The 27,084-nt window shown below is 44.5% G+C and overlaps 1 protein-coding gene across 2 annotated transcripts in view; it reads left to right on the forward strand.

The window, feature by feature from the left end:
- IDE (insulin degrading enzyme) overlaps positions 1-27,084 on the forward strand; it is a 996,582-nt gene that overhangs the window by 582,404 nt on the left and 387,094 nt on the right. For both annotated transcript variants that reach the window (XM_086922493.1, XM_086922494.1), the window contains exons 15-16: positions 8,743-8,853; positions 13,433-13,553. In XM_086922493.1, coding sequence (XP_086778619.1) covers positions 8,743-8,853; positions 13,433-13,553 — 232 coding nt within the window. The remainder of the gene's footprint in view (positions 1-8,742; positions 8,854-13,432; positions 13,554-27,084) is intronic.

Genomic DNA, 27,084 nt, shown 5'->3' on the forward strand with positions numbered 1-27,084 from the left:
CAAAGGAGGCAGCAAAATACGTTGTTAATTTGACATAATGGACCACATACGTGCTCTGGTTCTCAGTGAATTACTTCAGATAGTCTTGATTGTATCTAAGAAAATTCAGCTTATAAGGACTATTCTGGGCTCCTGATGAGAAAATGTTTTCTCTCCAGCAGAGACGATAACTGCCATCAGTGAGGTAGTGGTTAATTTCTTGATGATCAAGACAGTGATAGCGTTGTGGTGTGACAATCTTTGGGTGTTGTGTCCCATGCCAAGTTCTTCATCCATTCCCTGCCACTCTTTCTGGGGGAGCATTGAAACTAGTTGCTCGACAGAGTGGTCATCCTTTTCCAATCCTCTAAGGTTCCAAAAGTGGTTTATGGGATTAATTGGAGAACTCATTGCCACTACCTTTGGTGAGGCCCAGAGTGCCTCCAACTCCAATTGTCTCAGCTGGCTTTTGAAACATAGCTTATATTGATGGACTCTCACATTTCAAATATTAACACCACCATACTGAACAGCCTGCTCGGCTTTAAGAGGACCACCCATGGCTGACTTTGCAGCTCATCTAAAGAGCAAGTGTGATCAGTTCACATCTTGGCTGCCCAGATGGCCTTGATCCCTAGAAGATAGTTTTTAGCTTGAACTTTATGGGGGCATTGTTGTACGCTTCATGCCAATCCCTCAAACAGAGGGTTCTACATAGACGAGCCTTGTGTGTGCTGTTGACCTTGTAACTGACGAATGAGGTCAGTGTTTTTTTAAAATATGCTGTAACTCCTCAAGAACGCTACATCCATCTTTCCCACAGAATACAGCACATTTCCATGGAGGGAAAGAGTGCAGCCCCTCTCCTTCCCATTGCTCCGCATGAGCGCATGATTCCTGAAGAACGGACCTTTCAACACCTTGGTCTTTTCTCTTGCATTGTGAATGTTCTGGCAACTTTCAGGAAATCTTCCACCAGACCCAGAACAAGAGCTGATGGTTGAGGTTAGGTCACTGTACTCTATCAAAAAACATCAGTCTGCATCCATGTTCAGTTAACAATGTGATATCTTTTTCACATCATCTGGCGGAGAAGGAGGATACAGCTAGGCACTTTAAAGACTTGCAGTACAGCTGTTGGTGCATATTGCTCCTAGCCTTAAGATATGGTCATTTGATATGGCTGATGTATCTGTTCCTTCTAATAAGGCGCCCCTGTAGGGCCTGATCCTAGTCTTTGCAAACCTGCAATTTAATTCACAAGCAAACAAAAAATTTGTTTTAAATTTTAATCAACAGGTTTGAACTTTTAAACATTTAGCGTTATCCAAAGAAAAAGCATTCATAAACTCTAGCATATTACTTTCTTGTTTGTACCTAGTGCATGCTCAATTGACTTCACCAATCATACATTTGTTGTACTTGCAATGCTCCCATGACGCAAGAAAAGGATACCAACTAGGGTTGGGCAGACCTCCGAGTTACATAAGCAATTTAGCCAATAGCGCTGACAAATCAGTGCATACGGCACCATGTGGTGTGCAAGAGCACGCAGCCAGTCAGGTTGATGTTGCCGCCGCTTCAGAAGAAAAGCTATTCTAACAGCAGCAAATCTACTCGAGAAGCAGCACTCTGACAACCTGCGTTAGAAAATTGCCCTGAAGACCGCAAATCTTGTGCATATTTCTGGAGCTTTGGGGTTGGGGGGGGCTCTGCCATGCAGCAATTGGCACTAAGAACTCTCTGCTGGGGAACATAAAGATGTCTACTACTGGGGAAAAAGCCATGTCTTCAACCCTTTTCTAAAGGAAAGGAGATCCTTGGCATTCCTGAGATGAAAAGGAAGATCATTCCATGCCCTAGAAGCACAAGTGATAAAGCTCCTGCCTTCCAAAATTGACTTTTTTGAATGAGGGGACTAGAACTTGTTTAGCTCCTGTAGAAAGTAACATTCTTCCAGGGACGTCCCATTGAAATTTACGCCTAAGGAAATCAGGTCTTGCTCCGTTGATGGCCTTGAAGACTGCACAAAGTGCCTTAAAGCGTACTCTTTGTTTAACCAGGAGCCAATGAAGTTGCCGAAGTTCCTCCTTTACAGAGACAAATTTCAGAGTCCCTGACCGCAATCTGGCCGCTGCATTTTGGGCAAGTTGAAGCAGATTGATATGTTGTTTTTGGGCATTAAGATATAAGCCATTGCAGTAGTCAAGGCGTGACATTATAAGGGCCATTACCACTGTCTTAAGGTTGTTTTCAGTGAGAAAAAAACATAATTTTTCTTGGGATTCTTAGTGACAAAAAGCAGGCCGAAATCACCATACTTATTTGGTCACCCATAGTGAGTTTGTCCACCATTACCCCACTGTTTTTTGCTTTCCTAGTGGGTAAGGGGCAGGGTCCAAGGTCTTCCTTCCACCATTCAGGTGTCCACACAAGTGGATTGTTTCTAAAGTTTATGACCTCTGTCTTGCTAGAGTTTAGTTTTAGACAGTTGTAGGACATCCAGCCATAGATGGCACCCAGACAGTCGTGCAAACTTGCCCCTGTTTCCTTTTCCACCCCCTCAGTCAATGACACTATTTGAGTGTCGTCAGCATAGGAAGTGAGTTGGAAGCCAAAGGATCTAATGACTAATGCCAGGGCCGCCATATAGATATTGAAAAGTGTCGGGCTGAGTGACGAGCCCTGTGGCACTCCACATGGAAGGGAGAATGGTTTTGATTTATAACCGTCCAAGTTCACTGTTTGCAATCTATTGGATAGAAATGATTGAAGGAGTTTCCATGCTCGTCCTTCTATTCCCACGTCAGACAGCCGGTCCATCAATCACTTCGTAATGGACTTTGTCGAAGGCCGCGGACAGATCCAGCTGGATCAGTATAGCATTGCCTCCCTTGTCCAAGGACTCTCTAATTTCTTCTGTGGATTTAATTAGAGCCAACTCAGTGCTGTGGTCTGCTCTAAACCCATATTGAGATGGGTCAAGGGACTTATTAGACTGAAGAAACGCACTGAGTTGGGTGTTCATGCCTTTTTCCAGACTTTTGGCAGGGAATGGAAGCCGTCAACTTGGTCTATAGTTGTTGGGATCTTTTGGGTCCAAGGTCTGTTTCTTCAACAAAGGAAGAACAGAGGCCTTCTTCCACTTTTTGGGAAATATGCCTGAGCTAAATCTAGCATTCTGCAGGGGTGTAAGTGCTGTTCCGATAACTTCTGGGATTTGTTTGATAACCAGCACAGGCTGGGGTCAGTGGGGAATCCAGAGCAAATTGAATTCAGAAGTTTAATCGTTTCTGGTATCTCCGGGGTGTAAATTGCTTTAAAACCGATAGAGAGCAGGGATTGTCAAGTCCGTCGATATACAGCCGCACTTTTGTGCCCTTTTGTCCGCTTGGGTGAACGAGGAGAAGATGATTTTTACTTTTTGTTTAACCCTTTCGCTGCGGCGGCAATTCCGCCGCAGCGCTAGGGGGCTGGGGGCCGCGCGTCGCTCCCACGCTGGTGACGGAACCGCTCCGTCACGAGCCTCGGGTGGGCTGTGCTTGTGACAGAGCGGTTATGTCACGGCCCACCCGCTCAATAGAACACGCAGGCGTGGCGAGCAGGCCGTGACGGAACCGCTCCGTCACCAGCACAGCCCACCCGAGGCGCGTGACGGAGCGGTTCCGTCACCAGCGTGGGAGGGGTTAAAAAAAGTCGGCGAGTTTATCACAGAGTTCAGGATTGCTCTGGCTCTTGGGGACATTAGGGGTGGCAAGTTTTTTAGTAGTTTTAAAAAGTTCTTTCGAGTTGGATTTGGCTAATGCTATTTGCATTTTGAAAAACGTTCTTTTGGCTTCTAGTAGTAACTGTTTATAGATGGTAATGCGGTATCCATACATTTCCTTTTCAGCACATGCATACCTTCTCCGCCAAGCCCGTTCTAATAGCTTACAGGCCAATTTTTTTGCTCTAAGTTACTCAGAGTACCAGGGCGCTGAGGGTTGAGCCCATTTGGGTGTCCACTTTTTTACAGTTATCCTATATAGGTTGTCCTCAAAACATATTTATATTTCCATTGACAGCTAAAGCATTTCTCCTTAGCTACTAAATTCTAACCAAACCATGCTATAAATAAATCTGTATAAATCTTGCCAACGATGCACTCCTTTTATAGCGACTGGGTCTATCTACTTGGTGATAGTGCAAGGTGTACAAAAGTAAAAAGCACTTGTTTCATTCTCCATTACGCACTATTAGTGGTGAAATGTAACTGGAATATGCTTGTCTATTAACAAGGAACTCATTAAAGCATGAATTAAGACTAGTATTATCTATAGTGGATTCTGCATTTCTGAACTCTAATGCTAGTGCGATGACTCTGTTATAGTTTTTTGAAAACGCAATTCTTGAGGTTTCTCCGACTGATCATGTAATAACTACTGATATTGTTACAAAGACTCTAAGTATTCATGTTACTGGGTTCAAAGTGTGACTATGTTGGTTATTTTTTATAAGATGTATTCTATTTGGACAAGGGTTTGTGTTAAGGCAGTGTAGAAAATGGAAATTGCAGATTGATTTCTTATTTTTATTTTCACTACTAAACTAAAAAAAGATGAATGCTTATGTGGCAAAAGTAAAATATATTGGTGCAAAGAATGAAGCTATATGGAGGAAGTTAGGCATATAGATTGCTAGGTAGTATTAGCCAGGCAGCAGGCTTTTTGCATTACTACCAATCGGAACATTCTAGGCCCTGCTTCTGTCTATTCATGGTTCTGCTGTTACGTAGCTCTTACTCTATTTATAGACAGGGGGACCCGAATAACCCAAAGGCATCTGGGAATAAAGCAAGTTAAACGAAAACAATGCCTATGGTAAACGTTTTTTGAAAAATATAACTTAATTATAGAAAAGACACCACTAATTGTCCTCTCCTAACCTAATCATGGTCATAAAGAAATAAATCTCAATTTAGTCAAGAGCACTTGTATTCCTATATAGACTAGGGCTACATTAATCACTCTTAAAAGAAATATCAAAGCTGTTAATTATTTCTTTAAGCTTATTTTTTTCTTTTTAAGTAACACTTATTTTTGCCAAAACACATATATATACAAACATATAATTGATGACTGAGAATACACTAAAAGTCATTATATCTTAACCTATAGGAATTAATTGGTTGAATTGCCCCAAAGTCCTGAAGAGGCCTGAATTAAGAAAAAGGTTGAAACGCGTCGACTGCATATATAAAGGCATCAACATAAGAAAATTGAGCTTCAACATATGACATTATATGAATAAGGAGCTCAATATAATTTGGAGGGAGAAAGGAATTGACCCTTTGAAGCTCTTACTTTTTGTTGATGACCGGATATAGGGAATGTTGTGACATAATTATAAGTCAACGTCATTCTATGGAAATAGTTGTGGGCTGTTTAGACCAGCAAATTGGTTACTTTTGAATATGTTGTTTGTTTGTATTGTGTTTGTATATATATAGTCTATATAGGAATACAAGTGCTCTTGACTAAATTGAGATTTATTTCTTTATGACCATGATTAGGTTAGGAGAGGACAATTAGTGGTGTATTTTCTATAATTAAGTTATATTTTTCAAAAATCGTTCACCATAGGCATTGTTTTCGTTTAACTTGTTGTGACTTCCCCGACTTACTGCTGGCATAAAAAGTTTGTTATCTTCTTTATGGGTCCAAACAGATGGCCCCATAAAGAAGATAATAAACCTTTTACGTCAGCAGGAAGTCCGGCCGAGGCCATCCCAAGTGGGACGGACTAAAAAGAGAAAAGTCAACACGAGCGCTTGTTCTGGTTGGCTTCCCACTCTCCTTTTTTGGCCCGTTAAGAAACAATTTGAGAGCACCAGATAACCCGGTAATGAGCGGAAGCCCCCTTAAGCCCTGGAAATCACTTACTGCTTTTTATTGCTTTCTGCACCCCATTTCCAGCCCCTCCCCTCTCCAAGACTTCGATCTCAGGCAAGCCTAATAATAACGCAGGCAGAAAGTTATCTTCAGAAGGGAATTTGCATGTGAGGAGGCAGCACAGGAGCTGTGTAGGCAATTACGTACTTTCACCACAAAGCGGCACCAGAATACTTCACTTGTCACAGCTTTTCTGCACACTCTCTGAAATGTCCTCAAGATAAATTGCTTAATTTCCCACCTAGCATAATCTGCCGCTCAGTTTCGAATTTGGATGAGGAGGAAGACAAACACATTTTTTTATAATCCTCCCTGCTAACAACGGGGCCAGAGAAGTTGAGAAGGCGTCGCGGTGATTACCTGACGCGTCAAGCACCTTAAACGGTGCTAATATGGCTGCGTGCCCATGCATGTATCCTGCCTGTCAGCACCGTCGCCCCAGCAGCAGAAACACCGTCACTTGCCTGTTATGTTACTGCCCAGGCAGTGAGTAGCGTTGACCACTGAGCAAATGGCGTCTCTACACTGAATTGGATAGGTCTTTAGGGCTGTAGAGTGTATGTGGGCGAACTATTCATGGATGATCTATTACAGTGTCTACAATCTTTAATAGAAAATGCATAAGGGGTAGATGGTGCAAGAAGGGAGAAGGAGAATCTGATCTAGCTGAGGGGTGGAGGGGGGATGGGTTTTTGCTATTCTCCCCCCAGTTCAGCACCGTCGCCCCAGTAGCAGAAGCTCCGTCACTCTCCTGCTAGGTTACTGCCCAGGCAGTGAGGAGCGTTGGCCACTGAGCAAATGGCGGCTCTCCACACGGTAACCATTTCAAGAATCTAGGGAGATGGCTCAGGGATGAGACCTCAGAAGGCGGATCTATTTCCAACACAAAGGTCATGGGTTCAAATTCTACCTGGTGGTATCATCCCTTTCAGGGTCCCGCAGCTTTGCGTTGGGTGATGGCATGATCGCGCCATGCTTAAGTTGTTCATTGTTTACATTTTGAACGTGGTAATTATCATTGAATGTGTGCTCATAGGATTGTAATGGACAATGCCGAAAGAGTGTATTAACGAGGAGGCTTGTATGGCACTAAAAACAGTTGCACCTAGGTACTGCACAGTTGGTAGGAGGATGACTAGCTATCAGTGTCAATTTAATTTCTAATGGACAGGTAGTGTTCCCTGGAGCAAAAAGTTATAGGTTGTTGTATCAACATGATTTAGCCCCAGTCTAGGGGCCCAGCTCCCCTCCAGTGTATACGTTTTGGAAACTTGACCCCCTCCTTGATCAAAATAGGTCTCTCAACCATCAGATTTCTGCAGTCACTAAATCTCTCGGTTTGTATATGCGGGGATTAGGCTGTAGCTTTCATTTTTTTCTCTTCTGCCCATTGGGTAGTTGTAGAAAAAATGACAAAGGGTTTGGCTCATGCACAGCAAGGCCACGCCTTAATAACAATAAACTACACAGAATGCCAGTGCTGCACTGTTCTTTATCCTCAGTTTGAAAAGCAATGAAACAAACTTTTGCCTTCAAAAACCACTTTTTCAGTTTCAGTTTACTCAAAAAACTTTATTTTATGTTGTATTTTTTGTTTTACTTATAACACTTTTTCTTATTTTTTATAGAAATTTTAATCAAAGTACTCTAAATTGGGCAAACTCACAATTTTTCTTTTTTTTATGAGCCCCTTCAAAAAACATACTTCTTAATCACCCTCTAAACAACATACTTAATATCAACATTCATACTGTGTCGGATTCATACATTGATTAAACTACTCCTCACATCCATCCATGCATTCTCACTACATTCATACACCTGCCTACCCTGGGGCAGCTTTACTGTCTTTTCTTGTGTTCCCGGTTAAGCACTCCTAGTTTAATGTTTCTTAGTGACACAAAAATGACTTAAAATAAAGGACCATCAGCAAGTTTTTACATAATTCGAACTGTACCAAGAAAACAAATCACGCCATTTACTAGCGTCACAGTTGGCGATTTGCAGACCCAAGTGTTCAGAGTGAAAAACTGCTCAAAGCAAAAGCAAAGCAAATGGCTTTACTTAACCAAAGGCGAGACCTGTTGCATTTTCAATGCTTGTTCAATTAACTATGTTTTCACCGACCAGCTTTGTTAAGAGGTAGTTCTAGGAGCTCTTTAGAGTATGACAAAATGTTCTTTCACTGCTCCTGTCATTAACCACCTTCATTACCTATATTAACGTGTTCACAACTGCATAGGTTGGTAAACACTTGGCCATTTGTGATACAACAGCAAGGGTCTGTGTGTATGATCAACTCTCTGCCAGTGGTCCAGGACAGTGGCATACATTGCACTAAAAAGTACTACCTCACAAACTAACTTAACTTCTTTGACATGGAGATTGAGATGTTTAGTGTGGTAATACCAGCATGGAAGTAGTGTTGATTTAACAAATCAGAATGTTCTTTGCATTAATATGCATTTATGTCGTGTTTGAAACACTTGCATGAAAGAAATTGTGGTTCACTTGAAAAAAACAATTGTGTATAATTTACTGTGAATTTACTCTGTATAAAATCGGAGTGAGAGTCCAGATATCTATAAAGGCATGCGGAAGATGTATGTGGCACTTACATGTTCATTCACTTGTATCTTCAGAACTTCAGGGATTATGCTTCTCTTTTGTAATCAATAAAGCTAGCAAAGACTCCAGAATGTGCATTTTAACTATTGTGAGCCCCAATCTTTTCTGTTTACATTTTTAGGATTTGATTACAGACTTGAAATATAACCTATTTAACCCAAATAAACATATTACTGTAAATTTAATTTCTGTTTGTTTTCTATAGCTCTCTGTTAAAGGGTATAGTGACAAGCAACACATTTTACTTAAGAAAATAATAGAGAAAATGGCTGCCTTTGAGATCGACGAAAAACGATTTGAAATTATTAAAGAAGCGGTAAGTTCTTCAAGTTTGTATTATTTTAAATTGTGGTTGATGTATTCATAAGTATAGTGTAATTGAGGAAAAAATACTGAGCTATTGGATATAACAAGATCTGTATATGCTGGATATATGGAGTTTGTTTGGACAGATTTTAACTCCTTTCAACCCTTGATTCCGAGTGTTCTAGCCATTTTGTCTGGCTTATGTCTGGCTTATGTTTCTTTTATGTAGTTATCATTTGTATTCTCATGAGGTTTCACAGTAAAGGGGTGGACTCCTTAAGGGTGTAAGAGATAAAGCTAGCACAAACTGGCTTCTTACTTTGCACCAGGGAGATTAAGTGATTTGCCAAGAATCATAGGATGTTGAACGTCCCTGCCGAGACTTGAACCGGGGTTCCTCAGCTTCGAGGTCGACCGCCCTAGCACTTAGGCCGCATCTTCTCCCCTCTTGTATGCAAGTATTGTGATCTTTCGTAACAATGACACTAAACTTGCTATTGAGTCGCAGCATGATGTATGTAATTCTTTATCTTTGGACATTACCAACTCTTAAGTGATCTAATACAGGCTTCCATAGCAACACTGGCAGAGATACCACGTTTCTCCAGTATTATATCTTTTTCAGATCCACCATGACAACGGGGAAGATTCAAGCATGTGAGAGTCCCACTGTAACAGTATTGAAAGCAGTGCTAAGGCCTCAGCATTAATCTCCATTGTCAAATCTATACATATTGATAGCCTATTCACAATGTTTTATAGCATCCAAACTTCAACCAATCAGAGCTCAGACCCAAAAGCACTCAACCCTAGCAGAGCCACCAACAACCCCACAGATGTCTAACAAAATGTTGTGTGATAGGGAATCTCCCTGAGCTCTGCTCAGTCGCAGTCTTTCTCTTATCACCTTTTGACATGAAATTCTTCAGTTCGTCTCCAGTCATCCAGAGAACATGTAAGGTACAGCCTGGGAATGTTTTCTGACTACATTTCAACAGAATGTGAGTATAAAAAAAGTCTGTTAAGGCCTTGTAAGACTTGTCGAATATCCAGGCTATATTCTGAGGATCCCAACAAGGAGTGCCTCTGTTGCCGTTATCCACTTCATAAACCCAAAGACTGCAATACTACAGTACCTTTTCTGCCCCAAACTCTCAAAGACCAAGAGGGTAGTTGCTTCTGTGGCTACAGAAAAAGAAAATTCAGTTATGAACGAATAACACAGTCACTGCTGGACCTTTGAAATTCATTGGACCTGCTTCATCAGCAGACCCACAGAAATACTCCAGTCATGTGGCATAGTGTTTCTGGCCCATTTGAGCACATGTTACATTGTATGATACTGACATACCCAACAACTATGGATGTGCAGAAGATTTGTATGCCACATCCATCATATTTTGTTTGTGGGGACAATGTGTATTGGTTTGACAGTGGAGATTAATGCTAAGGCCTTAGCACTGCTTTTAATACTTTTACAGTGGGACACCATGGCGACAGGGAAGATTCAAGCATGTGAATCTTTACAAGATATTAATACCGGAGAACCACAATGTAACTTGTTTTTTCTCCCTGTTAAATTGCAAAAAAAAGAACAAAAAAGCCTTAGTGTGCATACCAGAGGTTTTATGATGGTTTCTAATAGCCACCACACATGAATGTTTTGGGAACTGTATTGTGGTGTCTATGCTTGAAACCCTTCCTCACTATTACGATCCCTGGGTGTGTGAGTCCTATTCTCACAGGATATTCTCTAAAGCACACCTCTGCTTTTTTAGACTCAGGAGTTAGTTCCTGAGTATTAAGTGGAGTCCTTTCAAGTTGTGGACTTTTCTTTTGCTCACCAGAAATCCTTCAGTCTTAATCCCATTCATTGTACTAGCCGTACATTGCCAGTTAAATCCTGTGAGATTTCTTTTAAGGTACTACTGGCTTATGAGGATCCTGAACTTCCTTTATGCCCTCTTGTGTCTTATTTAGGCAGTCCCCCAAATCAGAGCTCGCTTCATGTGGAACGTGCAGCTACGAAAGAAAGATACTTAAATTCAGAAAATGTGACATGATCCCTAAAAATATCTGCTTTTTTTTCCTTCTGCAAAATATATGTTTTTATCTACAGGTTTTACTATAAAAAGTATATTTTTGAGTAATTGCCTTAAAGGAAAATATGCTCAAGAGAAGCCCAGATAGTTTTATTGAACTCATGTTAACCATAAGCCATAATTATTTCTGCTTATGGTGTTTATAATTTCATGCAGTCATACCAAATTTTGGGATTTTGTTTTCTTTTCTTCTGTAAGAGTTTTGTATCTTAATTTCTGAGCCAAATACTCAGTAGTGTGACCTCTCGACATAAACTCACGATCTCAAGATACCATTTTCTGCATTTCAGAACACTCATAACAGAACCATCTATTTGCTTTATGTTGGCCCTTTGGAGAAATGTGTTTACTGAAGCCTAGGAGTGTTTGTTAAAAAGCGCAACGTTTTCCTATTCAAAGTGGAATACCACAAAAAAATATAATTTCAGATGTTTGAAGTCCAAGGCCATTGATTCAGAGATCTGCTAATCCTCGAGTTTTGCTAGGGAGTCATCATTTTATTGGTTGTTAAGCAGCTTTAAAAAATAATTGGGAATTAGGACACTTAGTGGAACTTTGGTGTGGAGCATCAATTTGCGAACTGCCTCTCGAACAAACTTGTTACTTCACCCCTCATTTACAGCTGCATCTCCCTAATCCTAATTCTCCATGAATTCAAAATATGATCAATTGGACGTTTACCACTTCCACATTTAACCACTTGGTTGTGGATGATGTGATGTTCATGTTCTCGCACTACCTCTGTAGGTGCAGAGAATGTCAGTCATGACCTCGCACCAAGGGTTGGTAATATCTCTTTTACCTTTTCTGACCTCCAACGTATCAAAACTATACCTTCAAACCACCCAATTTTCTTTCGCACTCTATTAAGCATGGCTTTAGTATTTGGACCTGGGGTCAGCAAGCGCCAGGTTAATCATGTCATTTCTGGGCATTTCTAATGTTGAACTGATTGAATATAGCAGTAAACACAATTGATGGACAGAATGCAGAACAATGTCGTACATTCACCCCAGTACAGAGATCTGGGCCTAAATCCATCGTTTTTTTGCTCACCATGCCATTCCAGTTTGGACCCAGCCATATGCAAATCAGTCTTGACCCTGCGCCCAATGGGAACAGTCCAGCCCGAACTGCCAGGCAAGGTCCTCCCTGGACTGGAAACAAGCATCCTAGGACCGGTTTCGGGGTTTTACCCCTTTCAGCCAGGATAGCTTGAGTCCAGTGGCATGGAGAGCATGGGACCCACGACTGGGCATACCCGTCCCACTCGGGGTGACAAAAGGCATTGGCAGTGGCATTTGAATAAATCTTTGCTTAAATATCTAGTAGATACCACTACATATCCATATCAGGTTTTGCTGTTCACCCTATGTGGGAAGGATATGCCCAGACGTGGGTCCCATGCTCACTCAGCCACTGGAGTCAAGCTATCCTGGCTGAAGACGGCTGATATCCAGAAACCGGTCCTAGGATCCTCGATTCCGTTCCAGGGAAGACATGGCTTGGCAGTTCGGGCTGGACTGTTCCCATGAGGCACAGGGTCAAGACTGATTTGCATATGGCCATGTCTGAACTGGGGTGGCTTGGTGAGCAAAATAACGATGTATTAAACCCAGATCTGTGACTGGGGGTGAATGTTTTGCCATTGTGCAACATTCCGTCCATCATCTTGTGTGTTTTGCTGTTCACCCTATGTGGGAAGGGTATGCCCAGACGTGGGTCCCGTGCTCACTAAGCCACTGGAGTCAAGCTATCCTGGCTGAAGACGGCTGATAGCCAGAAACCGGTCCTAGGATGCTTGATTCCGGTCCAGGGAAGACATGGCTTGGCAGTTCGGGCTGGACTGTTCCCATGAGGCACAGGGTCAAGACTGATTTGCATATGGCCATGTCTGAACTGGGGTGGCTTGGTGAGCAAAATAACGATGGATTAAACCCAGATCTGTGACTGGGGGTGAATGTTTTGCCATTGTGCAACATTCCGTCGATCATCTTGTGTGTTTTGCTGTTCATCCTATGTGGGAAGGGTATGCCCAGACGTGGGTCCCATGCTCACTAAGCCACTGGAGTCAAGCTATCCTGGTTGAAGACGGCTGATGGCCAGAAACCGGTCCTAGGATGCTTGATTCCGGTCCAGGGAAGACATGGCTTGGCAGTTCGGGCTGGACTGTTCCCATGAGTCGCAGGGTCAAGACTGATTTGCATATGGTCATGTCTGAACTGGGGTGGCTTGGTGAGCAAAATAACGATGGATTAAACCCAGATCTGTGACTGGGGGTGAATGTTTTGCCATTGTGCAACATTCCGTCCATCATCTTGTGTGTTTTGCAGGCCAAACCCACGTACCTGTTCTGAAATACCTTACTTGCCATTGGTCACAGAAGAATGTTATTGTTTTTACAGAAGTGTAGCCAAAAGCAACATGAAACACAGCACTTTACAACTACCCCACATAATAATAACATGTATTTTTATCTTTCAATAGTACATGAGATCTCTGAACAATTTCCGAGCGGAGCAGCCTCATCAGCATGCTATGTACTACCTGCGATTGCTCATGACTGAAGTGGCCTGGACAAAAGATGAATTGAAAGAAGCTCTTGATGGTGAGAGACTACACGCCCTTTATGATTTAGTTATTTAGCTTTCGCTTTTCTCAGACCAGTTACTGAAGTTATTTTCAGTGACTAAACTTTGTATGCATGGCAGGTTGTACACAGTAATTGAAAGTGATAAGAATGTGCATCTCCACTCGTGTGTGTGTCCTACTCTGATTTCACTGGGGGATTTAATTGTATTCTTTTGCTTAAGTGTGTACTTGTGGGATTCATTGTTTTTAGATTGAACAACACCATGTGCAAGGTTTGTTCCCTGACATGTAGCAAGCAATTAATCTCTTTTGCGACCTCTTGCTTTTAATATCATTTGACTTATACCCTTGCAACATAAACAACTCATCTCTGAATGGGATAACCAAGAATCTTAAATTTTCTAGCTATCATGATGGAACGATGAGATTCTACGATGAAGACAAAGCCAAGGATAATGCATTTTCTGATGGATACATCTGCCAGTGGATTCCTCACCTTGTGAATATCCCCTGCGCCAGCAACATTCGGAAACTTTTGTAGCTCTCCACGCCGACGAGGACGTAGACGACGTCACAACGGCATGACTCCGCTCCCGACCTCGCTGATGTCCTGGACCCATAAGAGAGCCTCGTCGGCGTAATGACGTCAGTTCCCTTTTTTCCGCGCCGTCGACGCCAACGGTTTCTGGGACTCTCCATAGCTTGTTACTTTCTTTTATTCCAGTTGTATCCTGTTCTCTCTTTTTCTCAAGGATGTCTTCTAGAAAATCAGGTTTTAAGCCTTGCAGGGAGTGCAGTGGACATATGTCCATAACGGATCCACATGACGATTGTGTATGGTGTTTGTCATCTGACCATGATGTTGAGGATTGTTCTTCCTGTAGGAAGATGAACCCGAAGGCTTTGAAAGAAAGGGAAGCCAAGCTGTTTATGGCGAAAGTTCAAAAAGAGAAGAGAGGTTGGAGGGAATCGAAGGCCAGGTCGAGGTTGGGGTCGATGTCAGGTCATGTTTCAAAGTCCAAGAAAAATAATAAGAAGAAGAGGCATGGCTCTCGACGCAGATCGGAGGAAGTTCAGTCGTCGACCTCGAAGGATCATCAACATCGGAAGGATATATATCTCCCTCTCGATCCCCAGTGAGAGTTGTTGCTCCAGTGGATTCACCGGCGCAGTCACTGGTGCGGTCTGCGGAGCAGTCACCGGCGCCGAACCCTTTGCCTTCTTCGGTACATTCTTTGCTTCCTGTGAAAGAGGTGCCTGTACCTGAAAGGCCATCGACTCCAGTGGATATACCGTCGGCGCCGGCTGGCCCGAATCAGGTGTCTCCTATGCCTATGCCAGGCGAGTAACCTTCATTTCCTGGTCCAGGGCAAGATCTGTCGCATTACCTTAATGCGATGTACGGAGTCTTGGCGAGGGCAATCTACCCCTCTGGTGCAGGGGTCCTATGGCATTCAATTTGGGAGTTCCACAAGCGTATGCTCCAGTTTCGTTCATGCCATTTCTTCCTGCCTCTCCTTCAGGGCATTTTCTGGTGCTGAGAACTTCGACCCCGCGCCGATGTCGATTTCTCCATCTCGGGCTCCATCGGCCTCGTTCGACTTTGAAGGCGCCGCTGGATCCGAGTTCGACGCCGGTTCCAATCCGTCGTATCCGTGTATGACTCCGTTGGCCCCAAAGGTGAGGTCCAGACTTGAGGCACAGAGGTTGCTGGAGGAGCAGCAATATAGACAAAATGAGATGGAGGAGGAAGGAGAGCTTCATGAATCTGAGGACCTTTTCGAAGATCTAAGGGAGGCAAATGGTTTGGATTTATCTCCAGAATGGGAATTTTCACCTCCTTCTGATGTTCTTTCCAAGGATGTGGTTCCTTACCATGTTGTGATTCGTAAGGCTGCTGATCTTTTGAACTTGCAACTCACTACTACAGAATTTAAGTCCAATATTGTAACGGAGGTGCTTCATTCTCCTTCTACAGTCATTTAGCCCTTGCTTCCTTTTAATGAAGCTATTACAGAGCCGATTTTGGATGTTTGGCAAAAACCCTTTCTGCTCCTGCAGTTTCGAGGTCAGTTGCCAGACGTTATAGGACGGCTCCAGGTGATCCGGAGTTTTTATCTTCTCATCCTGTGCCTGAGAGTTTGGTTATTCAGGCTGCATGCTCAAAGAAATCAGCTGGAGCTTTTCCACAGACTCCTGGAGATAGAGAGTCTAAGAGAAAGGATCAGGCTTCTAAAAAGGTATTTTCATCAGCTTCTATGGCTCTCAAATCCACCATTGCCACTTGCCTTTTGGGCAGATATGTCCATGCTTTAATGGATTCTGTAAGTCAACTGGCCCCGAAGTTGTCAGAGGATGATAGAAAGAACTTTGATGAGGTCTTGTCTGACACTCAGGCAGCTGCAAAGCAAGTCATTCAAAGTGGACTTGATACAATGGACTCTGTAGCCAGGATAATGGGGTCTTCGGTTGCATCTAGGAGGAGTGCATGGCTTAAATCTGCGGAGTTTTCGCAAGATGTCCAGGCAACTCTTTTTGACCTTCCATTTGATGGTTCAGGTCTTTTTGGAAAGAAGACTGATGCAGCCTTGGAGAGATTTAAGGATAGGAAGGCTACGGCTAAGTGGGTCTGCAGACACAGTCTAGGGGTTCTTCTTATAGAAGGTACAGGGGCTTCAGAAGGTCGTCATTTCGGTCCTACAAGCAGCCTCAGCAGCAGAACACCCTATATAAATCTTATTGGGGCAGGAACAGAGGTCGCCCACAAGGTCGTCAGCCCTCCTCCTCTACCTCAACACCTCTTACCACAGCAAAGCAGCCGTAGATTCAGTATTCTGGATCATGCTGGTCCTGTCAGGAGTTGGCTTACCCATTCTCTACAATATTGCTAATCGGTCACTACAGACCTTTGGGTTCTAGATCAAATTACCCTCCTTGCCAAGGGGCTTGCTCGGAGGAACACCTTCTTCTCCTGCAGGAAGAAGTCCTGACTTTGTTGAGAAAAGGCGCAATGAAAGTTGTTCCAGAGCAGGAAAGGGGTCAGGGATGCTACTCCCGGTATTTCCTTATACCCAAGAAAAACGGCAGGTTACGTCTAATCCTGGATCTCAGGATCTTGAATCTTTTTCTGAAGCAAGCAAAGTTCAAGATGCTCACCCTAGCGCAGGTTCTTCAAGCGCTGCAGCAAGAGGACTGGATCGTGTTTATCGACTTGCAGGACACATATTTTCATATCCCGATCCTGAAGTCACACAGGAACTATCTCCGTTTTACGGTGGGGTCGCAACATTATCAGTTTGCGGTCCTCCCGTTTGGACTTACTACTGCACCTCGAGTCTTCACCAAGGTGATGGCAGTGGTGGCAGCCCATCTCAGAAGATCGGGGATTCCAGCTTTCCTCTATCTCGACGACTGACTGATCAAAGCGGGGTCGCGTGACAATTCAGCTGTTGTACAAGTTGGGTTTTTCGATAAATGTGCCCAAGTCTCACCTGGTGCCCTCTCAGCGCAACCTGTTCATAGGGGCAGTACTGGACACTACTGTGTGTTGAGCATTCCCTCCTCCTCAAAGGGTTTTCGACATTCAGGAAATGATTCCCTTATTTTACAATGGAGCGGTCGTTCCAGTCCTGAAGGTCTTTTGCCTGCTCGGTCTGTTTGCTTCCTGCATTCTGTTGGTCAACCATGCACGCTGGCACATGAGGGCACTCCAGTGGTGCCTCCGTAGGCAGTGGTATTAGCACAATGGATATCTCAGGGAGTCTGTGAGGATCTCCAGAGAAGCTGCAGTGGATCTATCTTGGTGGAGAGTGGAAGGCAATCTGTCTCGGGGAAAGCCCTTCCACTTACCTCCATCGGTGGCCACGGTGATAACGGATGCATCCACTCTAGGGTGGGGTGCTCATTTGGGAGACCTGGAGATCAAGGGTCTTTGGTCTCTGGAGGAAAGGTTGCTTCACATCAACCTTCTAGAGTTGCGGGCAATACGTTTAGTGCTCAAAGCCTTCCTCCCTTCCTTTTGCGGTCAGTCAGTTCAAGTCCTAACGGACAACACTACCGCAATGTGGTATGTCAACAAACAGGGAGGAGTGGGGTCGCGTAGTCTCTGCAGAGAGGCTCTGAGTCTCTGGTCCTGGGCTCAGGACCATCAGATTTGTCTGACGGTAAATCATCTGGTAGGAGTTCTGAACGTACATGCAGACAGTCTTAGTCGGCAGTTCTCTGCCGACCACGAGTGGAGGCTTCATCCGGAGGTGGTTCGTCATGTCTTCCGGTCGTGGGGAATTTCTCGGGTGGACCTGTTTGCCACTCAAGAGAACGCTCACTGCCTGTCATTCTGCAGTCTCCAGTATCCGATACAGGGAGCTTTGGGGGACACGTTTCAGTTGAGTTGGAGCTCGCAAGTCCTTTACGCGTTTCCTCCCATACCCCTGATTCCTTAGGTTCTGAGGAAGATTCGCCAAGACCGGGCCCAAGTCATATCGATCGCCCCATTTTGGCCAAGAAGGGTGTGATACACAGATCTTCTCCACCTCTCCTCGTGCCTGCCGCTCCGTCTCCCTCTCAGGGCAGACCTCCTCTCGCAGTCGCAGGGGCAGATTCTACACCGCCACCTCCAGAGCTTACACCGTCATGACTGGAGATTGAACGGGGCAACCTAAATTCTTTTTCTCTCCCGCCTGACGTGGTGGATGTTATTTTATCGGCTAGGCGGCATTTCCACCAAGTCAATTTATTGTTACACGTGGTCCAAGTTTGTATCATGGTGTGGGGAGAAGTCTATTGACCCCTTAAGGGCCCGTTTATCCAACATATTTCAGTTTGCTCTTTCTCTAGCCCAGCAGGGTTTTGCTGTGGCTACTGTAAAAGGTTATTTATCGGCCTTGTCGGCATTCCTTTGTTTGCCGGACCAACCCTCTTTATTTAAGTCACCTATTGTTTTACGTTCATTAAGGGTCTTACCAACAAATATCCGCCCACTCCTTTTATTGTGCATCAATGGGGCTTAAATCTTGTCTTAACCTACTTGATGGGTTCTCCCTTTGAACCCTTGCACAAGTGTCCCTTGAGACTACTGCCTTTCAAGACTTTTTCTGGTTGCAATTACCTCGGCAAGAAGGGTAAGTGAGCTTCAAGCTCTGAGTTCGAAACCCCCATTCTTCACCATTCATGCTGAAAGAATGATTCTCAGAACCAGGGCTGCTTTTCTGCCTTTCCATCTGGGGCAGTCCATTACCCTTCCTACCTTCCATCCTCCCCCTCACCTCACCCTTCCAAGGAGGAGGAGCGGCTTCACCGCCTGGACCCTAAGAGGGCGGTGAGCTTTTATCTCGATAGGACCATAGACTATTATGTGGACGACCAGCTCTTAGTTGGATTTGCTGGCTGCAGGCAAGGAAGAGCGGTGCACAAGCGCACACTTTCCAGATGGATTATCTTGTGCATCAAGATCTGCTACGCCCTGGCTGGTAAGGAACCCCCAGAGGGTATAAGAGCTCACTCTACTAGAGCAAAGTCTTCTACTTCTGATTTGTCTAGGGGTATACCTGTAGAGGACATTTGTAGAGCGGCAACTTGGGTCTCCCTCCACACTTTCGCGAAGCATTACTGCTTAGATTCCAAAGTGAGGAGGGACGGTCACTTTGCGCGTTCTGTCCTTCAGGATTTCTTGGTATAGGGGAGTGGACACCCTCCTCTGGGAGTGGGGAATGCTGTGGGATTCAATTCACAAGGTGAGGAATCCACTGGCAGATGTATCCATCAAAAGAACAAGTTACTTACCTTCGGTAACGCTTTTTCTGGTGGATATAGTATCTGCCTGTGGATTCCTCACTGATCCACCCGCCTCCCCGTTTGTCCACTCTTCTATACCTGTAATCTTGTTATGTTACGGTTGTTTCTTTCAATGGGATGTTTAATTGTTCATGCTTTTTGCATTGATTTTACACTATGTGTGTTGGTTTGAATACTGTGTATACTGTACCTATTCATGTCGGTCCATCCATGTGCCTCGGGGGCACGGAAAAAAGGGCGGAACTGACGTCATCACGCCGACGAGACTCTCCTATGGGTCCATTGATGTCAGCGAGGTCGCGAGTGGAGTCGTGCCTTTGTGACGTCGTCTACGTCCTCGTCGGCGTGGGGAGCTACAAAAGTTTCCGAATGTTGCTGGCGCAGGGGATATTCACAAGGTGAGGAATCCACAGGCAGATACTGTATCCACCAGAAAAAGCTTTACCGAAGGTAAGTAACTTGTTCTTCTCTTTCCTTATAACTACTCAACAGCTTGCCAAGAAATTAAAAATATCAACGACATTTCCCTTAGCTGGGATTGGAACATGTCCCATCACTTTTTCAGAATGTGAATAACCAAACATAGTTCATAAGTACTGAAGGATTTCCCCAGCGGTTTCTCTTTCTTTGCACCACTTGGTTTGCTATTTTTTCGACAATAACATTTGCTTTTTATTTTGGCTTCAGTTTTCCACCTAAAATTGACAAAGTGCGTGATTCCTGTGAGCTCTTTATGATGCACTTACATAGTTTCTTTACCACACCATTTCACATAACTCAAACAAAACCTTCTTTGCAAGAAATCTAAGAAATGGCACACTTTCTCTGAAAAACTCATTCTTATGAAGAGACACTACATTATCCATACAATATCAGCTTAGCTTGCTGCTTATAGGAATAATCCTTGCCTTCTTGTCCTTAATAAAATCATAACCTCATGTCATGATAAAACATTTTACACTTTATGGTGTGATCCTTAAGTGAGGATTTTGCAAGTTCAAAGCTTGCTGATATCATTGCGATCATATCCACCACTAGTTTGAAGTGAAACTTCTTAAATGGTGGATTCTGTTGGCTAATCCACCAACATGTTATAGGGACGACATAACTCCTTATAAACTATTTCACCCCTCTTTGAGTGAGCTCCAAAACACGAGATGCCAATGCCTATGTAATCATCTCTTGTCTAACCCATCTGGCCAGTGTAAAAACTGTTTCCTAATAAAAATCAATAATTGGTAAACCGCTCCACAGCGCTTTTCTGTAGTCATCATAACTTTCAGGCATAGCACCAAGCATAGCTTTGAGTGATCCAGATGTACAGGGTATGAAAAAGACGTAGCATTATATTAGGTCCTTGTGACAATAGACAAAGTTATCCCTTCCGGAATAAACATCCTGCCAGAAAGGTACATAACCCCACACAACCATTTGGTCTGCATGACACCATGCTCAAAAGCATTGTCATTAGGCTGAGATTTTAAATGATCTTTGGCCCAGAAAACCAAAGGACGGTGTCTCACCTGAACCTAGGTTTTGTGGAATTGATTTGTAAGCCTACTGCACTCTAACAGCCAAGCATCTCATGTCCATTAACTCCAAGCATAGACTAATGGGGATAGAACTCCGACATATGCATAGCTCAGATGGTTTAAAAAAACCATAGAAAACACTGGAGGCTTTAGAAACCAAAGTGCATTGTTGGAGGTATAGGAGATGTTTTGTATGTCAAGTTCTGTTAGATGTTGGGTGTCATGTTGGCAAAAGCATAGAAAGAGGTAAGACCATAATTACAGAAACATGGATTCCAGTAGAAGTCCTTTATTTCAGATAAAACAACATGGCATTGAAAAAATAGATGGGACCATACCCACCATTTCGCATAAGGAAAGGGCTTTTGAAAGAGGTCATTCAGTATTTCTTGGTAGTCTCGTCCTCATTGGCAAAGGTCTTGGCAAACCTTCCTCCTAAAGAGAATCTGCATTGCTTCAGATCATGGCATAGAGTCTCAGAGTGCATGATGGGTGCTGATGTCTTCCGATCCTTAAGAGAGGAGATCACTTTTGATCCTTGTTGACCCAGATAAAGAGTAATATTTAATGTTTCAGAAACGGATGCCGCAAGCAAGTATTGGGTAGGGTGTATGGCCAGTCAAGGTTGGATAGAACTTGAGGGTCAGCTGCATGAGAAGACAATCACAAGGCAAAGAATCCAATGAAAAAAATGCTAGAGTAAAAAGGAAATGGAGGATGGAAGGCCCCACCCCTGCTGTCCACTAGAATGATGCTAAAAGGACCCCGGGGGGGGGGGGGGGGGGGGGGGGGGGAGGACTGTCCTTAAAAGGGTTCTGCAGAGGCCCTGCCTAACTTGAGGATGTGTTTTCTGTTGCATTGCCCATTTTGCATCAGAATGACTATCCTACTAGAACTCTCTGCAGCCTTCGACACCGTCTCCCACCGCACTCTCACCGCCAGACTCCACAACGCCGGCATACAGGGAACCGCCCTTGACTGGCTCTGCTTTTTCCTCACCGGCAGAACTCAAAGAATCAGACTCCCACCCTTTCTCTCCGAAACCACACAGATCAACTGTGGAGTACCGCAAGGATCATCGCTCAGCCCCACGCTTTTTAAAATCTACTTGCCCCCCCCTCGCCGCCATAGTCACAGCATGGACTCCGCCTAGTATTCTATGCCGACGGCACCTAGCTCATCCTCTTCCTCACAAAGGATCCCCACACCAGCAGACTCAGCTTCCAGTATGAGCAGCAGCTGCCTGAAGCTCTACTCGGTGAAGACAGAAGGGCAGAAGTTCTCGTCCTCAGACCCACCCCCTCTGCAATTGGACAACACCTTGTGGCCCACCGCTCTCGGCAACCCCCCACTCCCATGGACCATGGCCGAAACCTCTGCATCATACTCGACTCATCCCTCCCCATAATCCGACAGATCAACGCCATTGCCTCCATCTACTTCAACACCCTCTGCATCCTTAACAAGACCTTCAAATGGATCCCCCCCCCCGAATCCAGAAAGACCGTCACCCACACACTCATAACAAGCAGAATGGACTACGGAAATACTACGGAAATGCCCTATACGCCAGAATCAACAAATCTCTGCTCCGCAAACTCCTGACCATCCAGAACACCCAGGCCAGACTAGTCCTCGGCATCCCACATCATGAACACATCACCCAACACCTGCGAGACCTCCACTGGCTCTCCGTCTAGAAGAGAGTAACCTTCAAACTACTCACCCACGTCTACAAATCCCTCCACAACACCGGACCCCAATACCTCAATGAAAGGGCCTACTTCCACGTAACCAAGAGAAACCACGGCTCCGCCGACCACGCCCTTGCCGAAACCCCGCGCATTCGCAGAGCCAAGTGGGTGGAAGAGCCTTCTCCTACATCACGGTAAAGACCTGTAACGAGTTCCCGGCCGACATTAGACGCTCCCCCCACTCTGCACGCCTTCAGGAAGAGCCTCAAGACCTGGCTCTTTGGCTGACTTCTCTGTCCGCCACACAGGTGGGTTTCCACAAGGGACCATTGAAGAGTAATTAAGGGGGCCCCAAGATGGATTGTGGTGGTTAGCGATTGGCCCTCCTCCATATTTGATTTGAAAGAGAATGAGCTCTGATTCCTGTAGCAGATCTTAATACAGAGGAAGATCATACAAACAATTGTCTGTTTTTTGTGTGTTTATTTCAATTGGCTTTCCCATTTTGGAGCCAGTGTGGGCCCAAGAAAAGTTGGCTGTCTATCTAAGACTCGTAGCTTCTTTGAGTGTAAAACATAGGGCTTTACAAGGGTTCAAATGGTGTAACCATTCCTCCTCCCTGGTAAGATGAAGTAGCAGGTAAAAGAATGGACTGGTCTACATGAACGAGAGAGGAAAAGCGCACCTTTGCCCACCGGACTAACTTGTCTATAAAATAAAGAAATGCGGTGAAGGGAAGCTGAAGTGACAAATCCTGAAGTTTGTTAGTACACTTTGACAATGTGATGGCAATGAAAACAAGCCTTCGCAAAGACAATATGTTTCACCTGTGTGAGACCTATTGACTTGGTCAATGTATTTCTTTTTTTTTTAAAGACATATTGCACTTCAATGTGGGCTGCTATGCAACATGGCTTAAAGTAAAGAAAAAAGTGCTATGACTTGACCAGCATTGACCATGTCATAGTACTGTATTTCTCTTAAAGCCATGCTGCGCAGCATTCTGCACTGCTGTGCAATATGTCTAAAAGAGCACAGGGGAGCAAGCAGTATGTGGGAGGTGCAGGGGGAGCAGCAACAAACTAGTGGAATGCAGGAGGAGGAAGGTGGAAAACACAAGAGAGAGGGGGTGTAGCTACAACCAACTACTGCGGGAGGGCATGCGGGAAAAGCAACATGAGGGAGGTGCAGTTGAGGGAGCAGCAACACAAGAAAGTGGGAGACAAGCAACACAAGGGAGGGGCAGGTGAGGTAAATTGACTGCGGGCTGCCATGTACTCTTGAGTGCTCTGCAAAAAGTAAAAAACAAAAAAAAGTACCTGAAGTAGCTTGCGGCCACCCAAAGGGTACTTGCTGCAAAAGTAAGCTGTATCAGGTCCATGCCCCCCTGCAGGGTCAAACACTGAAGCTCTGGAAGGAAGCGCTGACCAATAAGAAGCTAGAAAACTAGAGTGAGGAGGAAGCCAACCAGTGGTAAGTAATGGGCAGGCTATCCGCTAGTTCTGAGCTTTATTTATTTATTTTTTTAAAGCATTTCGACAACCTCACATGCTGTTTCAGCCAAAATCTAAAAACAGTCTTCAACGTCAGAGGTCTCACTGAACAACTGTCCTTGGGCTGAAAGGGAGTACACATCAAGAACATGGTTATAAAATGAAGGTCCAACTGAGGCATTAAAAAACAAGAATAGGAGAAACAAGCTAGCCTCTTTAGAAACTGCATGCCAATAGACGAACTGGGCGTTGAAGGCTAATCTAGTAAACGGATCTAGGCCCACAACTAACCTTCAACTCTGCCTAAAGAAAAGCTCTGCAAGGCAAGAACTAATGCAAAACACAGGTGAGCGCACCTTGAGGAAATAAAAATCTACCCCGGTATGCCAGGTAACAAAAGGAAACCAGCACCCAACAAAGATAGATTTAATGGATGAATGACAAGCTGATAGGATGACATAGACCACATTTGAGGACAGATCAAAGGAACCCAAATCTCTCAGCTCACTCTCCAGGGGCCTGTGAGTGATAAAGGAAGGGGTAGGACACACAAATAGGAAAAGTAAATCTAGGGACCAGACAGGAAGCATAGTAGTCATGGCTGTTCTAATTTCGACTCTACAGTTTCCCAAGGGACCGCTTTATTGGAAACAACAGTGAAGTGACTTGTGGGCACTGGTTATTCTTTGGAGTAGTAAAAGGTCCACCAAAGAGTAGTCCCAGAAGTTGAAGATGGATCAAATTAATTCCTGGTGAAGCTGCACTCATGGTAAGCAAAGTAACGCAAACGGAGATCATATGCATGCTGTTGGACTTGCCCCTTTTTAGCATGTTCACCCCTGAACTTTTTGCCTTAAGTTCTGATATGGTGTTTGTGGTTTTAGGCCTCTAGGCACTTTAGCACTGTGGTCCAGTGTAAAGTGCGTGCCCTCTTTGTGTTACATTAGTGAGATTGGCCTGCCCTCCCTTAAGAATGCATTGGGGGATTCCCTGATCAGTGTGTCAGTGGTAATTCATGGTATGGGAGGAGCAGAGTGGTCGAGTTTGGTATGTATGAAATTGTGAGAATAAATGCTGCGCAATGGTGTGCGCAGATTTATTGTGGTTGTTTTAGAAATGCCTGTAGGAAACTGGCTCTGTATATACTGCACCAAAATGAGGTACGGTGTGTATAGAATCCAAGGGTCTCCAGAGGTTTGGCAGAGGCTAAAGTTAGATAGAACCTTACTCTCTAAGGTGGTAGCTGGGTCGAGCAGTAAAGCAGTATCAGAGGACAGTGTAAAGCATTTGATGTACACACTCAGTCAGCAAATGGTCTCACACACTTAAGAACTGAACTCTAGGCCAATTGTTTTATATAAAAAAATATAGTGTTGTTTTATGTTCGAGGCATATGAGCTTCAGATTGTACACTTAGCATTAGATCGCCACCTGGTGTTGGGCTCGGATGATTGCATGTTGTTGACGTCTTGGAAGAAGCCTTTGTAGTCACAAGGTAGGTGATTCCTCCTTTGGACTATAGTGCACATGGGCATCGGCTCCATCCTTAGATTGTTTTTTTCCACCACTGGGTTCGGATGAAATTTTTCCGCTCCGGTTCGAAATCTACTTTTCAAGAACTTCGACGTGTAAAAACGTATTCAAACTTCACCAAACTACTTTCGATATCGAATAACGTCAACTCGACTCCATCAGCTCGATTCCGGTTGTCGACGTGGGCCGTTGAGCCTATCCACGCCGTGAAGCCTACACCTCATGCGAAGGACGCCATTCAAAAGATGCCCCAAGTGTGGAGCAAAGTTTCCACACAGTGATCATCACAAGGTCTGTAACCTGTGCTTATCGCCAGAACACGACAAATCCAGCTATACAACCTGTGCATCCTTTCGATCCAAGAAGACCATTCAAGATCGGAGGGCCCGTCGACATGACATGCAGAGATCGGCTCAGGAAATAGTGGCTATCTTCGACGAAGAAGTTCCGCTTGTCCCCAAAGAAGATGCAGACGATCTCCAAATCGTATCTGGGACAGACGACTCCGATGACTCCATACCATCAGGTCAGAGCATGAGTTCTAGAAAAACAAAAAGGAGTTGCCTGGTCCACAAAACTGTTTGTGTGTTGCGTCGGACCTAAAGACCGTGAGACCATCAAGTCACAACTGTGATAACACTGGGTTGGAAAAATTCCCATCAGCCCACCCTTCTGGTGGAATATCGTCATGAGTACTACTGCCCCTGCCCCATACCCAGCACTCAAATCGAAGGCAAATTTCAACACTCCGGGGCCCAGTCGCGACCGAAAAAACACTTCGAAAGCCCCGACATCGAGCCCGGCTCCGAAGAAAATACTTAAGCCTTCCGGTAGCTCCTTACCGAGCAAGCCGCACGTGCCGATCCCACTAGCTCCCTCCGCACCGAAACCGAAAGAAGTCCCGGCTCCGAAACCATCGACTTCTAGGGACAAAACTATGAAGCCTGCTTCCGACGCCTCGAAGCAGATGAAACCAGCTTCCACTCAGAAGACAATATCTTCGGTACCGAAACATACAAGGCCTGATTCCGATGCGCTCAAGCCCTCGAAACAGCCTACGACTCCGAAAACAATACCTTTGGTGCCGAAATCTACGCCAAAGGACACAGTAACAACTCCTAAGGCTAAAGACAAGCAGCAACGACAACCGGAACCGAAAAAATCGGCGCCGGCAAAGGTTCCGCAAGCAGAAGAGCTTTTCCAACCTGAAAAGAAGATCTACATTGTTTAAACACTGGCCATGTATCCCCTACACCACACAGGAAGAGGAAATCAGACACAGCAACTACACCTGCAGTGCCTGTCAAGAAGGACTCTGCCACATCTCCTATGCACCCTTCTTCTCCTATAATTCCTTCTCCTTCATCTTCTGTTCCTTTTAACATTTCACCTCAAAATTCTCCTGAAAACTCTCCTCCTCATTTTTCACCATATACACCTCCAAATGATGATGAGTATAGTATGGGGGGAGGGGCAGACCCAGATGAGCCTTTTCCTTACCC

This window comes from Lissotriton vulgaris, chromosome 5 (genome assembly GCF_964263255.1).
Source record: "Lissotriton vulgaris chromosome 5, aLisVul1.2, whole genome shotgun sequence".
Classification (NCBI taxonomy): Eukaryota; Metazoa; Chordata; class Amphibia; order Caudata; family Salamandridae; genus Lissotriton; species Lissotriton vulgaris.